This window comes from Sphaerodactylus townsendi, linkage group LG02, assembly GCF_021028975.2.
Source record: "Sphaerodactylus townsendi isolate TG3544 linkage group LG02, MPM_Stown_v2.3, whole genome shotgun sequence".
NCBI lineage: Eukaryota > Metazoa > Chordata > Lepidosauria > Squamata > Sphaerodactylidae > Sphaerodactylus > Sphaerodactylus townsendi.
Window position 1 is genome coordinate 123302331 of NC_059426.1, and position 16900 is coordinate 123319230.

Here is a 16900-nt window from a genome sequence, read left to right on the forward strand (position 1 = left end):
GGGGAGGAAGGTGCCTTGCTGCTCCACTTTTACTGCATAGGATTTATACTAAAGATTTCAAGCTGTTGACATTCTAGTGCTTCATTTTAAAGATTTTTGTGTGTGCACTGGAATTGATGAACCATGAATGCAACAGTGCTCAGGGATACAGATTTTCCCTTCGTTTCTCCAGTACCCCAAGACCTTCCCAAAACTAAGGGTGGACTTGCATGAACAAAAAGGCATGCCATATGCGGCTGCAGTTGGAGAGGAAAACAGCACTGGCACAAGATGCTGTGCTGTGCAAGAGCAAACTTAGGGCAATTTACCTAGTTTTCCTTCCTTATTGCAGGCCCCAGGTCATAGAGTTGGGGTTTTTCTTGTCTATATGGGTCCCACAATCTGCCCTATCAGCTTTTTGGCAACTCAGATGACTCCTGGGAGAATGGGAACATGGGAAAGATGTTCCAGCTGTGCAATGTTCATATTTCATACCCAGATTCAGTTTTCCATTGCTACATAAATTTATGTTTTTTATTATCAGACATACAGAGCTCTGTTCTGGCAGCAAGGCAAAGGGAAATACTAGAAGACAAGTCAGCTTGGTGAACTCATTGCTATGTGTGAGTACTCAAGAGGTTTAGGTCACTGGTAGCAGGATTTTAACAACATCAAACAGAACGTTGCAACCCCTCAATGATTTCGGACTACTTTCCTCTTCTGTTTGATTTCTGCACCAACATTCTGAAATATTTGGAGCATATTACTAGCAATTTGCACTTCCATCAACTGGCCTAACACTGAAAGAATCTTCTGTGGTCACATAGCTCTAAAACTATTTATAGTCAAACCAACTGGAGCTGCTATAAAATCTGCCAACATTTTTTCCATCTAATATTTTGAACCTGGTGATACACATGATAGTATAAACTGTCATTTGGCTTCAGCAGTTGTTTTAGTACCCTGCTCTGAGGCCAAGGCTACGATCCTTTACATATTTATTAAGAAACCCTATTGATCTCCATGATGCTTTCTTCTAAGTAAACATGTACAAACTCAGTTAGTGCAAGCTACAACACAGACAAGACCAACCTTCAATGATGTAACAATGTGTACCCTCTGAGGTTAAACAGAACTCTTGATCATATGACAAGAAACACCTGGATCCTACCACAGTATGAGATTGAGCCAATTAAAAATACCATCAGTTAGGTCTTATCAGGACAGTGTATCGTATGTAAGTTGAAGATGGCCAGGAGGTTTGATCCTATGGACTGACTTTCATTGCAAGGATTTGCAGAACTAGAACTAGAGCTAGATCCTCTTCTTTAAAAGTTTAACAAAACTGACCTGCCATGAAAACCCCTTTACTTTTTATCTTATTCTTACAGTTGCGTATTAGTGTTATGGTGGACTCTGTAACTCCTACGTGGTAAAAATAGGCATAGTTTGCTAAACAAATGGACAAGAAGGGACATTATCTTCTCCCTCAGTCAGAACATAGGAACTGTCTCGGATCAGACCAAGGACCCATCTAGTCCAGCATTTTAACAGTGGCCAACCAGTCAAAGACATCTGGAAGTTCCCAAGGAGGATATGATTGTAGCAATTACCACCTGGTACTCAAACATTCTATTTTGGCATCACAACTAAATAAAATGGCATAGTTTCTAGACAGACACCTGAGCCCAGTACAAAACCAATTAAGCAAGAATACTTAATTACTGTTCCAGTGACTTCTTGGGTTCACTTTAGTGACTAAAATGTTGAAGTTTCTACAAACCCATTTCTCAACTGTCCTTTATAACCACATGAAGTAAAATGTGGCTAGAAAACAACTCCAGCTTCCATGCTGCATGGCATGTACATTAGAAAAGCAGAATATGCTGTCCTCAAAATAGTTCCATCACAAGAAATAAGTGGGAGAGATGCTTAACATTCCTTGGCCAGTAAGTTTGCATGGATCAATTACACTGAACATTTTAAAATGCAGAGGTAGCAGTTTACTCCAACTTCAACTTGGTTTTATGAGACATGCACTCTAGAGAGCATGAGGTGAAAAAAGAGCAGCTGGTGAACTAAGCACACTGAAAACACAGTGGGAAAATGTCTTTTGGAGCTGCCACTGCACATGGAAGCATGTACTTTAGTTATATGGACAAAGTTCTCTATGCATCAAGTTGAAAGTATGTTACAAAAATAGTCCCTGCTGATATTTCCTCTGCTCATAGAAATCTTACAGGTTAAAACTGGATTTGGTAGAATATGTTCTAGATGGTTCCCATTTCTGAAATATTCATAACACCAATGAGATAGTAAGCTGAAATATAAAACAGAAAACTTAATAAAATATTGCATGAAAGCAAAGCAAAAAAAATCACCCTTAATTGCAAGGGAAAATTCTGGAAACAGGTCATCTGTAGCAAAGCCCTACTAATCTTGGTCCCCTAGCATCACAATAGCTAAGGACAACCATTTATACGAAGACAGACTCAGTGATTTAATTGATTCAAATTAAAATGTTTATTGAGTCTCTTTGAATTCACAGAGTCACTCTACAAAAGCAGCCAAAAGGAAGTGGGAGATATATGTAGTTACATAAAAGTGTATTGGATAAATGAATAGGGAATGAATGATCAGGCCCCACCGAAGAGGGCTAAGTGGGCAGTGAAGAAATGTATTGTAGAAATTAAGTATTTTGCCAAGAAAATAATAATAAACTAAAATAGTTCAACCAAAGCAGAAGCTATTGTAATTTCAAATAACGCTTGCCTCCCACCCTTACTAGTCAAAGACATATTTCTAAATGTAAGTATGATTATATTTACCCATCAGAAGCTCAATGACCAGGATAGGATCCTGAAGGCAAACAGACCATGAAAGGAATGAGATCACCCCAGTCCTGGACCTTTACTACCTTTCTCATGAGCAGAAGTGATATTGGAGTGGTACCAGAGGTGAGACTTACACTTGTTTACTTACACTTTTTGTTCACTTATCTGTGTTTCCTTAAAACAAAATAGAAGTTGGACAATTCATTATAGGTTAGCTCCAGTGGTGGGATTCAAATAATTTAACAACTGGTTATTTATAGGAACCATTTTAACAACTGGTTTTGATGAAATGGTGCGAACCTGCTGAAATCCCACCTCTAGTTAGCTTCCTTCCTTGATTGTGTCCTATCAGACTTCCTTGTTTTTCAGAACTGTTAGCATAAGGTCCCCATCTGGCCCTTGCTGCATTCTGTGTCCGAGTCCCCTCATATTAAAGCATTTTGGGATCTTCAAGTGGTTATTTTCAGGCTAGGGCCTAATAAAGGGTACCCCATACATCATGATTATATTTGCACCCAGTTCTGGGAAACATTCCTATGAAGTCTAATTGCAGGTAGCATCAGTTGCAGTGCATTAGAATCTGCTTGAACCATCTCTGTAGGCATGGCATCACGGTATAGTTGTCAGAATCTACCGGCTTGCTTTATTCCATATATATTCCTTCTCAAAAACTAAGTGTAAGTAACGCTAGATCTGCAGACTAATTGTGAGGTTCCTTTTGTGGGACTCTCTGTCTAGCAGTATTCTGTTGGCACACTACCAGGCCAGAAAGCATTCAAAAACAATGTGTCTCTTCATCTTTGTCCACCAGCTGCTGTTCACACAAGCCCACAGATTTTGTCAGGAACATACTTGTACAAACATTTGAGAAGTAGCAGAAGGTTGTCACTCATGAAAAATATTAATAGAAATCTATGAAGTCCATCCTGTGAATATTTGACTTTTATCTATTTAAAGGACTGATTGGAAAAAATAAAACACACACACACACGCTGAGTTAACCCAAATCATTTGGTTGGGTACTATGAAGCATTTTTGCTGACCAAAGTGGCTGGTGATTTTTTCCAATTCCCTCTTCTTGCTGAAAATACCTTAAATCCCACCCCAATACTGGGGGAAGTATTGGGGTTACCAGTTTATTTACCTTGCATGCAGAAGGGCCCTGTATTCAAGCTGTGAAATCTCCCATTAAAAACACTGAGTAAAAGTTGACTGCGAAAGACTCAGAAAACTGCAGCCAATCAGAGCAGACAATATGGATTTGACACAGTATTAAAACCAGATTCATGTGTTCGAAATACACTATTTCTGTGGGGGATGGGGGCCCCATCTCCCAGGAGTGGCATTTTAGGGAGCAGGGCAAAGCCAGAAGCAGGGAGGTGTACTCTGCAGGCAGCAATCCTCCAGTTGGTGTAAAATGTTAGTGGCATCCAAGCTGTTATTTCATACACTTCTCTGAAGTCTCAGTGCATCTTCTCACTTGATTTCAATCTCCCAGTCAACGCTAACATTTAATGAAAGTTTTTTTAGGGTCAGTACAGAGCTCTCGGCATCATAAGCAAAAGCCACTTTTTTGTCTTTTCCATCTGAATTAAAAACAAACAGATTAAATTCAGTTTTACATTTTGTAATGATACACATGAGTGTTAAAGGGTTGTTAAGAGAAAAACCTTACCAAACCCCCTCGGCTCTAAGGAAAGATCCTTAGGGATTAGTTCATTATCTAGGGTTTAGTTCATCATCTAGGGAAGGTCAATGCCCACTGCTCTTTGGCCTTTCATATTATCCTGCTGATATGGTATCTGCCAGGAAACTGTACTGCACAGGTTCTTCTCTAAATTAGTAGTAACTTCAGTGAAGAAGCCAGCCAAGTGACTTTAACTGAATGTAATCACACCCACAAGGAAAGACAGAAATATCTTGTGGTCTGGCTTTCCAGAGGCAACCACGTTGCTGTAATAACACCTGAAGTAAGCCTCACTATGGAATTATTTCAGTTATCCTAGTCTCTGCAACTTGATCAGGTGGCAATTACTGTCTCACGTGCATTTTGGCCAACTAGCTCTCTGCAGGAAGTATGGAGGTTTCTAAGGAGAAAAAGTACCACATTTTCCTCAGGATATTTGTTGTGCTGCTAGCTGAGCATTACCTTGTGCTAAATGGAGAATAGAAACTGTCACCTGCTGATGGCCTAGAGCTCCACAAAGACAGAATATTAATTGTAAGACAGTATTTTTAAATAGTATGAAACATTAATTGTATGCCTGGTTCTCAAACTTAACTTATTTAACTAGCTAGGTTATTTTTATGTTTCATACACTTATCACTGTTTCAGCAATGTTCAACAAAAGCAGCAGCTTATTCTCTTGCTTACCATGGATTGTGGCTATCACAGAAGAAGGTTGCTTTTTAATTCCCAAAATCAGTACTCGTTCAACTACACATTTTGTATGGAACTGACCCTTCTCGTCTGCACACCTTGGGAGAAGGAAAAGGCAAACTTGAGATATGTATCAGAACTACTGCTCCTTAAACTGTGTATGTGGTCTTCTTCCATAGCCTTTCGCATAGAGAACTATTTACTAGTGTAAGGCAGGTTCTGAGACACAAGAGGTTCTGGGAGTCAATGGAATGCACCATCTCAGTTGTGTGCAGTACCTCAATACAGTCCACAGCTCTTCTATGTACTTCAGTCCAATGAAGAACTAAGTCTTTTTGTGTTTGAGATGTAGCAAGGTGGGGCAGGGGGAAGAAAGAATGGAGGAAGAGGAAACCTCAGAGCCACCACCACTTCAGTTCCACCACTGTAAGACTGTTTTGGGAATTTTAGGGAATGCTTGCAAAAACTCAAACTGGACTATTGGCAACCCTATAGTGTTTCAAGGCAACATACATTCAGAGGTCATTGCCATCCTTGAGCAAGCTGAGAGAGTTCTGAGAAAATTGTGGCTGGCCCAAGGTCATCCAGCAGGCTTCAAGTGGAGGTGTAGGGAATCAAATCTGGTTTTCCAGATTAGAATCAGATGCTCTTAACCACTATACCATGCTGGCTCTTGGGGGGTGGGTGGGACTGACAGTGTATTCTCTTTGCCGCTGTGACACACTAGGCAGGTGATAAAGCACCCTTCATTGTCAGCATGTGGGGCAGAGCTCAGCATAGCTTTAATAATCAGTTGTGCCAGGGCAACACTGACCTGAATCTAGGGAAGCAGGATGACCTCTAGAGCTCTCAGAAACATCAGAAGCCTTGCTGTCCTCCCTGCCACCTCCACTTGGATGCACTGATATTCTGAATTCTTAGAACAAGATCATCAGCCCAGGATGAGGAACACCTTCTATCTCTCCCCCTCCCTTCCTCCAGTGCATATTACCTGGATGAGAAGACATTCTCATGGAAGGTGAACTTCCTGAGCAGGAACTGCCTCCTATGGAGATACTGGAATGAATGGCCATCATCCAGGTACAGCTCACCTGTGGCAGACTCCTAGATGTACCAGATAAACAGCAAGTTAAACACTGTTAGAATTCTGCAAATTTTAAACAAAGTTAAAAGAATAATAAAATAGCCTTTGTTGTGGCAGGACTGGAGAAGAAGTACTTGCAAGGCCCAAACTACTGTCTCTAAAAAGACTAGTATGAAGTAGAATGGCAAAAGCTCCCCCATATTTAAAATAGATGGTAAGTGGGAATGTGGAAAGTGAGAACTGAAAAAGACAAATCCAGGTGGACCCCCAGGCTGCGCACGGAGGGGGTCGGTGCCAATGTGACCCCCCACACACACACACCGGTGGCTGGAAAGTCCTGCTCCCTCCCTCGCGGCCAAGCCAGAGGATCTCCGTCTTCGATGGATTCAGTTTTAACCTGCTCTGCTGCAACCAACCAGCAACCACCTCCAAACAGTGCTGGAGAGCTGCAGGGGCGGTGACCGCTCCCCACTCCATCAACAGAATGAGCTGCGTGTCATCAGCATACTGGTGACAAGTCAGCCCAAAACTCCGTACCAGTTGAGCAAGGGGTCGCATATAGATATTAAATAGCAGCGGGGATAGTAAAGCCCCCTGGGGTACACCGCAATCAAGCGGGCACTTCCGGGAGGCCTGATCCCCGCACCTCACTTGCTGACTTCGGCCCCGGAGAAACGAGGCAATCCACTGAAGGACAGTGCCCCGCGACCGAGGCAGCCAGGAGGTGGGTCAAAAGGTCGTGATTGACCACATCAAATGCTGTGGTAAGATCTAACAATACCAACAGCGCTGACCGCCTCGGTCAAGGCTGAATCATGAGGTATATCTGTGACGGGCGGCGAGAACAGTCTCCGTCCCCATGCCCAGAACGGAAGCCGGACTGGAAGGGGTCGAAGGCGACGATGCGTCATCCAGAAAACCTTGAAGCTGCTCCAACACCCGCACTCTCTCAATTACATTTCCCCAGAAGCGAAAGGATTCGAAACGGGCGGTAATTGGCCAGATTCTCGGATCTAACCATGTGGTCTTATTAAAGAGTGGGTAGCGGACCACTGCCTCCTTCAACCCATCCGGGAAGACTCCTTTGCTCAAAGGAGCCATTGATGATACCTGCCAACAGATGGGAGTCGAGGCTCCACCCTGCAGGTTTTTACAAGCCAGGAGGGGCAACGGATCCAGAGGACAGGTAGTTGGTCTAACAGCAGCTAAGGTCCTGTTATCAACAAAGCGGCTTCGGAGAGCAGGGGAAAACTGGGCCAAACCAAAAAGGGCCTGAAGACTGACAAGGGAGCCTCCAGTTCACTAATTGTAGCCAACGTGGAGGGAAAATCCTGGCAGAGCGACGCGACCTTATCCGCAAAAAAGCTCATAAAAGCCTCACAGCTGATGCTCAATTGTGAATTTGAGGACCTCTCCGATAGGGAGGTTAAAGACCAAATTATACAAAATAATTGTGCCGGGCGAGAGCTAGCAGATACGAGAGAGGAGGAGAAGAAAGCCCTCTTCGCCTCCTTCGTCGCCACCTCATAGGCTTTCATAAACGTCCTATAAGATGTTCGCGCAGCCTCGTCACGAGTTTTCCTCCACACTCGCTCTAGACGTCTAAGCACCCGTTACATACGGGGCAACTCCTCTGTGTACCATGTTATATTAAAGATTGTGTTGTTTTCTCAGATTCTATTTTAACCCTTCTTGCAGATACTAAATTAATCTTTGCTGCTAGATGGAAAAACACAGATCCATGGGCTCAAAGAGTCTGACTGAATTCTGTTAGAGAAAATGTATTACTTATTAAATTCTTACCAAAGCACATTAGAAGAAGAAGGAGAGTTTGGATTTATATCCCCCCTTTCTCTCCTGTGGGAGACTCAAAGGGGCTTACAATTTCCTTGCCCTTCCCCCCTCACAACAAACACCCTGTGAGGTAGGTGGGGCTGAGAGAGCTCCGAAAAGCTGTGACTAGCCAAAGGTCACCCAGCTGGCATGTGTGGGAGTGCACAGGCTAATCTGAATTTCCCAGATAAGCCTCCACAGCTCAGGCGGCAGAGCAGGGAATCAAACCCGGTTCCTCCAGATTAGAATGCACCTGCTCTTAACCACTACGCTACTGCTGCTCCTTCTAATATTTCAAATATGTTTATAGCTATGTTCATAATGTTCTGGAATAGAGCTATATAGGGAATTTCTCCTTGAGTTTTCTGTGAGGTATTTGAGGAATCCCTATGTGATATTTATACTTTGAGGATATACCAAATCAATGTTATTCTAAGTCATTATTTACTTATAAAATAACAAGAATAACTATGAGATACTGTTGTTGTTTATGACAATGGAATCACATTCATAATTTTTTTGTAACAAAATGGGCAATTTAATCAAGATGTATAGTTTGTAATAATTTACTGATCTGGCAAATCTTATTTATACTCGGACTGTCTCACTGAATTATGAATCAGGATATTCTTTATATATAGTGCATGTATCTGGCTGAATCAATGTTTTGATATGTGTTACAAATTATTGTGCTGATATATATATTGAATTCCTTTATTTAAATAAAATGAGCTCCTCCCCAAAAGAGGAAAAAAATGCAAAATGGGTATAAATAAATTCAATAAATAATCTGTATAAAATATACATTTCAGAGTACCTTATAATCTAAGGCAGCATGGAGTTCATAAGGGACATCTGTCATCCATTCTGTAGATTTTCCAACAGAAGTCTTTAGTGGTATAATAGTTCCCCCACGCTGAATCACAGGAATCTGAAAATAGTGAAAAGAGCTTTAAGAAGAACCCAAAATATAATGGGCCTCTCTGAATGAAGATCAGACAATGAAACATAGTTCATTAGCCTGCTCCTGTGCAACTACTGCTATGCTGCTAAAAGTGGGCCATATTTTTCTGGAATAGTTAACCAGGACCAATTGTACTGATGCCTTATATCACGAGGGAATAAGTGTGTATAGGAGTCATGAAGCTGGTACAAAGCAGCATTATTTTGAGATAAATCACAACAGACTTAGATGGATTTTGTAACACGTCAGAAGATAATAACAGCTTTATATCAGTTCATATACCACAATCCAATGTTTTTTTTAAAAAACTGTTTAAAACCACAATAGCACTTTTGCATGATCAGTTTATTCTTTTATTTTGCACTTTAAATAATATTGAAGAAAATGAAAGGAATAGCAGTGATCAATCCTTGAATGTATTATGTATTGCTGAATAGTGTACATAATTCTTCTTTTCTTGAACGGCTATTATTCCATTAAAATTGCGTGCTTTAAAACATTTGTCATTAGATTACCTCCTTAATCAGTTACCCTGACAGAACTTTTTGGTACATACACAAACACCCCAGTTCTCTAAGCCACTTTTCCAAAAACCAAACTGCAGGGTTCCCCAACCTTTTTCAACTTGTGGACACATTCAAATTCTGTCACGGGGTTCTGGACACAACCACCAAAGGAAATGGAGCCAGTCACAAAATGTTTGAGACTGAGATGATGAATAACACTAATAGTATCTCTTCGACATATCAAGCAGAAGCTGCACTTAACAGGATGCTTTTGAAATGAACATATTCAAAAATATTCTTGTGTATATATGTATAAATTACCTTAAGAACCTTTTACAATGTTAACAATTGCTGCCAAAGCAACTTTTTAAAAATCTAAACGCCCAATCAGATCTCCAATGGCCAATCAGAAGCCTTGCTGGACAAAAGTCCCACTTGGTCTTGCCTACTTTCTAAAAACACTTGGCAGGCACCAGCAAAGATGTCAGCAGGCACCATGGGGCTCATGGGCACCTTGTTGGGGGTTCCTGCCATAGAATTTGCAGCAATTCCTACAGCTATGTGAAGGCAGATCCAGGTTTTCTCCGGAAGTGACATCACACCATGTGTAATGCTCATAGTTCTCCCAGTACGATTTGGAGTGGCAACAGGCAACAAGGATTGCTTGTGAAAGGACTCCCACTACAACAAGAGGACCAGTAGAATATGCAGCAACCCTACTTCCCATGCAAGGAGATAAATCTGCTTTCTTCACTCATTATGTAATCTTTTTGCTATCAAGCCGCAGCTGACTTATGATGACACCACAGGATTTTCAAGACAAGAGATGTTCAGAGGTGGTTTGCCATTGACTGACTCCACATAGCAATCCTGGTATTCCTTGGTGGTCTCTGTGGAGAAATGGCTCCCCCCTCCTTTTCTGTTTCTTCCTCCCTTCCTCCCATCAGGTATCATAGATTTGGAGGACTTTAGAAATTCCAGAGACAAATCAGGAAATGCTTACCTGACCTAGGGGGAAAAGATACCTTGACCCAGCCTGACTAGGTCAAAGGAGAGTGGGGTCTGGGATCTGATAAATTGCTGGGAGTGAAAGGGCGAGGTCTCTTTTCTCTTTTCTTCTGCTGGGGAGCAGACCTATTGCCTGAGCTGTGAAGGGCGTAGCCATTTTTGGACCATGTGCTCAGTTGGGTAATGTGAACTGTTTGAGAATTGCAACCTTCTAAGCTTTATATGCCTACCCTATGTTCAACAACTCCTTACTATGTTAGGAGATAGGAGCAGGGGATTTGCATTTATATCTCCTTTAGTTTGGAAACCCTTGCTCAATCTGGTGTTGTGATAAAAGATACTGGTAATCGTTTTCTTTTTAATAAATACTTTTAAACCTTAGATGTGGAGGACAGTTCTCTGTGCCACGTATGCCCCACTGTCTTGGATGTGCTATTTAAACAGGAGAGAGAGGAAGGCTGAGCAGCTTTTCCTCCAGGACCTCCAATCTACCCTGTGGAACCCGGGAGAGGGGAACCAAGGAGAAAACTGAGGCAGAAGCCTCATGGTTGAAAGGGAAGCTGGGGAATCCTGATCTTCCCCAGCGGGTAGTCCTCAAATGATCAGGTGGTGGCAGTGGTTTACCCAGAGAGAAAGCTAGCCCTCCCCAAGAAAAGTTGGAACTCCTGAGAGAGTGCAGAGAGGGGGATAGGGCCTGCCAGGCAAAGCAAGCCCGTTCCACCACAGTCTCCTATCCAAATACTAACCTGGCTTAGATTCTGAGATCTGACAAGAATTGGCTAGCCTGGATTATTGAAATCAGGACTTACACTACTAAATCAGGACTTACACTATTAAAATATATTTGCTGCTTGTTTTGATCCAGTTTTAATTTGTAAGATAATTTTCATTTTCCCTGCAAAATAAAACAAAATGTCCTATTTTGCTTCATACAGTAACCTCAGTTTTTTCTTTAGTGGGTGGCAGTGTTTATTGGAATGTATGAAATTTGATTATGTTGCATCAGGTAACTGTATTATCTAACCACTGTCTATCTGAGTGACAGCACCTCACTGATATGTGAAACTTTTAATGGGAGATGCTAGGAATTGAATCCAGGGACTTCTGCAGGCAAAGCATGCACCCCACTATAGCATCCCTCCCCCACTAATGTAAGATTACTTCGGAATAAGGAGAAGAGGGAGGAGGAAATAAAGAAAAACATAACCACATTTTAAAATGTGACAGTTTTTTTTCTTGGCTGGTGTCAAGATATGGTCAACTCGGTGTCAGTGAGTCTCCCAGTAGATATCTCTTTCATGGGTTTGTTACTTATTCTTTCTTCTTAAAACCTTTTTCAAATGCAGCTTTCATCTACCAACCGTTTTTGTTTTGCCATCAAGTCACATCTGACTTCTGGTGACCCCTAGTGGAATGTTCAAGGCAAGAGATGTTCAGAGATAGTTTGCCACTGGCTGCTTTCACATCATAACCCAGCTATTCCTTGGTGGTCTCTGCCATCATATTCTTGCCATGGTTGACCCTGCTTAGCTTCTGAGAGCTGATGAGATCGTGCTAGTCTGTCCTATCCAGATCAGGGCACTAGAAGAATACACTAGACTATAAACTGTTCTCCTTTCTCCTCTCTTTCAATAGTATTCCATTATCAAAACACACTACTATTTTAAGTTAATTGTTCCGATTGGTGGCTATTTGGAAAAAGATGCCCTCTTTTTTCATTTGTCAAAAACAACATACATTATTCAATGTTACCGGAATCTTCAGTGTGCCTTGACTTTCCAGCCTTCTAAATTTTCGAAAATCATACCAGATCTGCAATGCAAGAAATACAGGAAGCAGGAAACACTATGAATTACCAAGTTACTCATTCATTACTTGTCTTCTTGCCTTGTTCAAGCTGGTCAAAACACACCACCTCACAGAAAAGCAATAAAAATAAAACAAAATTACAGTAATATCAATAGACCCTCCAGCTGTGAAAATCTTATTGTCTGAAACAAACGTCATATTTCCTGTAAAAACTAGCAGCAAAACCCCCCCAAAAAAGAGCTAATTTCATAGGCTTAGGGCAACTACAAAATATATACTGATCCTTTCCACAACTATTCTTACCTCCTTAACAGAAGCTTTTTATTAGAGTACTACTACTGGGATGTACTGCTATTTTTGTGGTCCCAGATTAGTCCATTATACCTGTTCCAGAATTCCTAGCAGAAATTCTGTTTCAATTTCAAGAAATTCCTGGTGTTTCATATATAAAGACCAGGCTAGAAGCAACAGTCAGAGATCTCTGATCAGTTTTCTCACTTTTTTAAAAAAGTGCTAATTGTAGCTATAGCAGACCCCCAAATTTGGGTTGGAACTGGGAAAGTTATTTTAATTCTTTTCCCATTGAATAATGTTTCCAATTTAAATTAGACCTCCAGAACATTTGCCCCATGAAGGAAAATGTATTATTGCATATATTTTCCCTGTATGATAAATATCTCAAGGTGGATTGGTAAGGTGAAAGGGTTAAAAACTCCCCAGCTTAACACCATGACCTTGATCTAAATTCATTTCCTCCCCCTTCCCTGTATTAGTTTTTTCAAGCACCAGAAGTTTGATCATAGACTCCCTTCCTGCTTGTACTGTTTCATCTAACTGTGCCCTAAATTACAAATAATTTTTTAAAAAAGAATTTGTATCAGCTATCCTTACCTCTTGTAAACCAGGCAGAAAGACACTGACTGAGGTGACCTTTGGTTCAGTGACTGGATATACCAGCAAAGCATTTCCTGAATGGCAAACAGAAGAAAAATTCTCTATTCATAAAATTATCATTATTTTGTTACTAGCTGACAGTTCTACTATGACTTCAATATTAACTTTTGAAGAATCTTGTCTGGTAGAGTCTTATCTACTTAAGGTGAGACTATGCCAAATTAAAGTCCTGCCCACAATCCAAATCTTAAATGACTATACAATAAACATTAACAATAATATCTACAGTATTTTCCAGCAATAAGAAGTATTTTATAGACCTTATTTTAAAGTTGTTTTCAGAACAGCAACCCTGGAAAGTAGGCTGGACTTGGATGTTGTCATTTGCTGAAGGCCATCAGTGAGTTTTATGTGAACACAGATCTTTTCTTCACTTCAAACTACTATCCTCTCACCAGTGACCTTTTTTGGGAACTTTTAAAAAGCCATTGTTACTTGAACACAGCTTCTTTTCATCTACTTTTTAAATTTAAAGCTGTTCCTCTGAAGTCAAAAGAAAGGAACAGTAAATAAACTCCATTAAATAATGTCTGAAAATATATTGATTGTGTCAGTTATATAGGATAAGATGTTCCTTCAATCTTCCTAGGCTACTGCTTGGAATAAAATATGGAGGGAAATACTTTTATAATAATCTCTCATATTTGTTTATTTAAAATATTTATTTCTATTCCTAATTACTCTTGAACATATTAGACCCGCATCACAACAATAATCAATTTCAGATTTTCTTCCTATACCCCGTGAGCTCAGTTTTTATAACTTTCCAAGAAATATGACAAGTGAACAGAAGAGTTGTCTGGCTAAATCAATTCAATCCAGCATCCTGCCCCATACATGAGTAAACCAAATGTCTCAGAAGACCCACTAACAGGGCTCAAATGCCAAGGCAATATTTCATTGCCACCTCCCAGCACAGACTGGAAGCCAAAGAAAGGCTCAGATGGACTGTGCCCTTCATGGACCATGTCTGATCCAGCAGGCTCTTTCTTATGTTCTTATGTGAATCTACCCCAGTGCTTGGCCATGCTAGCCAAGGGCTCTTGTAGACTGAAGCTACCCCATATCTGAATTGTTGGGAGTGCTGAAACTGTGACCTCAAATCACAGGCATCTGGATGAATCCCAACCAATAAGGTAATATATCTCTTTTCCTTCCCTTCTCAGACAGTATACAGTGGTCTCCTTGAACAGTTGATACACCTTCAGATCACATCACTGTCATGTTTATAAAATGTCTCCATCTAAGCAGATTTTAAACTTACCAAGCATGTACTCATCTTCTATGCCAAAAGTTTTAACTTCCTTGGGGAATTCTACCCAGACAGGCCTATGAAAAGGAAGAAGATGGAATGTGGAAAGTGCTCTTTTTCTAGTAGTGTTCTATAATTCAGGAAGAACACTTAGGATCAGTATTTTCCATCTTCTCTTATTTTGCACTGAGGTTGATGTCATGGCTATAAATTTCCACTACAGTTTGTGTTTTTCATGTGGGCATTTAAAAGCCATTTGTCTAATCATGTACTGTGATTAATTATCAGACAACAGTTTATGATTTTTTCCCATTTTCAGAGACAGGGTTTTCAAAGACATTGTCTACTCACTGAACAACAAGAAAAGATCAAAAAAATAGTATTTTTGTTTATAGAATATTTTGTCTTTTAATTAGAGAACCCTTCATCTCTCTACAAACCTTTTCTCATAAACTGACATTAGTAATTCCTCCAGTAATCAGTAATCCTACCAACAAAGAATCCCAAGAACACTAGCTTGTTTGAAAATAGTGTCCTTGTTTGTTAATTTATATAGAGAGAAAGAAAAAGAAAGAGGAGTTCCAGGGATATTGAATGCTCCCTTTATGTCTTATATAACCTATGTATCTGCACTGTAGTTACCACAGGTCAATGACAATTTCAGTCGTTTGAAGAACAGTTCTCTCTTACACACTCTACTCTCAAACTCCTGCCAAGCATGCAGAATATTGTGTACCAAGGCTTGTTTACACATATTCATATTTTCAGATCACAATGACTTTCTGACACGTGGTGTGGTAGGATGGGGTAAGCCCATGACAACCACACAGCACAGGTCGCATACAGTGGTATGCGGCCAGTAAAAACGCAGTTGTGGGGAGGACTTCGAACAGCTGTTGCTGCTGGTGCAAGGCTGCACTGACCCATTTCACCCACAATAGTGTTTTCTTAACTTGCTAAATGAGCAAGTCTTTTAGAAAACAGTGGTGCTGTTTTCTGAGCGAACACCACCAGGTGGAAGGCGCTGTTTTTTGGTGCGCTGCTTAAAAATACCTTACCTCATCTTCCCTGTGTAGCTCCGTAGGGACCAGGGGACATTCCTCCTACCCTCCAATCCTCGGGGCATTGCCCGGGCCATGGTGGTGTGCTCCCTCATTCCGATGGAGCCACTCAGGGAAGAGAAGGTACGTTAAAAAAAAAATTGGTGCGCCTCTGTGCAGAGGCGTGGCTGCGGGTCATGGCATCTCCAGGGCTGCCTGCACACAACATGTGCACCCATGCCCCGCCACTCCTCGGACCCATGCTGAAGGGGTCAAGGAGAACACACACAATTCAGAATAATTACTCTTGATAAGGCAGAAGTGATACTGGTAAGGAAAAATTCTGACCTGGGACTTTAGGTGTCACCATTCTAGATGGGGCTGCATTTCCCTTGAAGGAACAGGTTCACAGTCTGGGGGTGCTCTTAGATCCAAGTCTACTGTTTTAGAAGTAGGTGACAGCTGTGGACAAGAGTGCCTTTTACCAGCTTTGACTGGTTAACCAGCTGTGGTCTTTCCTGGATAGAAAAGATCTGGCACTGAGGAGCACCTTGGTTACATCTAAGTTAGACTACTAGATTAGATTACTTGAAATGTATTTTGAAATTTCAACTGGGGCAGAATGCTGCAATCAAGGTAGTGGTGTTGACTGGAGTGAGTAGTGTCACTCCAATCTTGACCCATGTACTACACAGGTCTCCAATCTGTTTCTGAGCACAATTTAAAGTGCTGCTGTTGATCTTTAAAACCCTACCTAGCTTGGTATCAGCATATCTGAAAGACGGCTTTGTCTTTTACAAACCTACCCAATCTCAACAGTGGAAAAAGTTAACAGCGGCCCCTTCCGCACACGCAAAATAATGCGTTTTCAAACCACTTTCACAACTGTTTGAAAGTGGATTTTGCCATTCCGCACAGCTTCAAAGAGCACTGAAAGCAGTTTGAAAGTGCATTATTCTGCATGTGTGGAATGAGCCAGCAATTCTTTCCTTCTCTGACCTACATTATTTATTGTAGGTTGATTGCTATGCAATCACAAAATTTTGTTTATGCTGCTACCATTTTTTAGGAAGGGTTGCTTTAAATTTAGTATTATCTACTTTTATGTATAATCTTATTTTTTTGTGGGGAGAGGAGAGTTTCATCTTGCAGTGTATTTACCAAAATCTTCAGCTATATTTATTATTTATTTGCTACATTTACATTTACATACTGCCTCTCTCCACAATGTAGACCCAAAGTAGTTTACCTCATTAA

At 40.9% G+C, this 16900-nt stretch overlaps 1 protein-coding gene across 2 annotated transcripts in view; it reads right to left on the reverse strand.

Annotated features, from left to right (window-relative positions):
• Positions 1 to 2478: 2478 nt before the first annotated feature.
• GANC (glucosidase alpha, neutral C) overlaps positions 2479 to 16900 on the reverse strand; it is a 44235-nt gene continuing 29813 nt past the window's right edge. For both annotated transcript variants that reach the window (XM_048485845.1, XM_048485844.1), the window contains 7 exons: positions 14616 to 14680; positions 13289 to 13365; positions 12326 to 12400; positions 8928 to 9041; positions 6185 to 6297; positions 5188 to 5291; positions 2479 to 4399 (listed from right to left, as the gene is read on the reverse strand). In XM_048485845.1, coding sequence (XP_048341802.1) covers positions 4290 to 4399; positions 5188 to 5291; positions 6185 to 6297; positions 8928 to 9041; positions 12326 to 12400; positions 13289 to 13365; positions 14616 to 14680 — 658 coding nt within the window. In that variant the 3' untranslated portion in view covers positions 2479 to 4289. The remainder of the gene's footprint in view (positions 4400 to 5187; positions 5292 to 6184; positions 6298 to 8927; positions 9042 to 12325; positions 12401 to 13288; positions 13366 to 14615; positions 14681 to 16900) is intronic.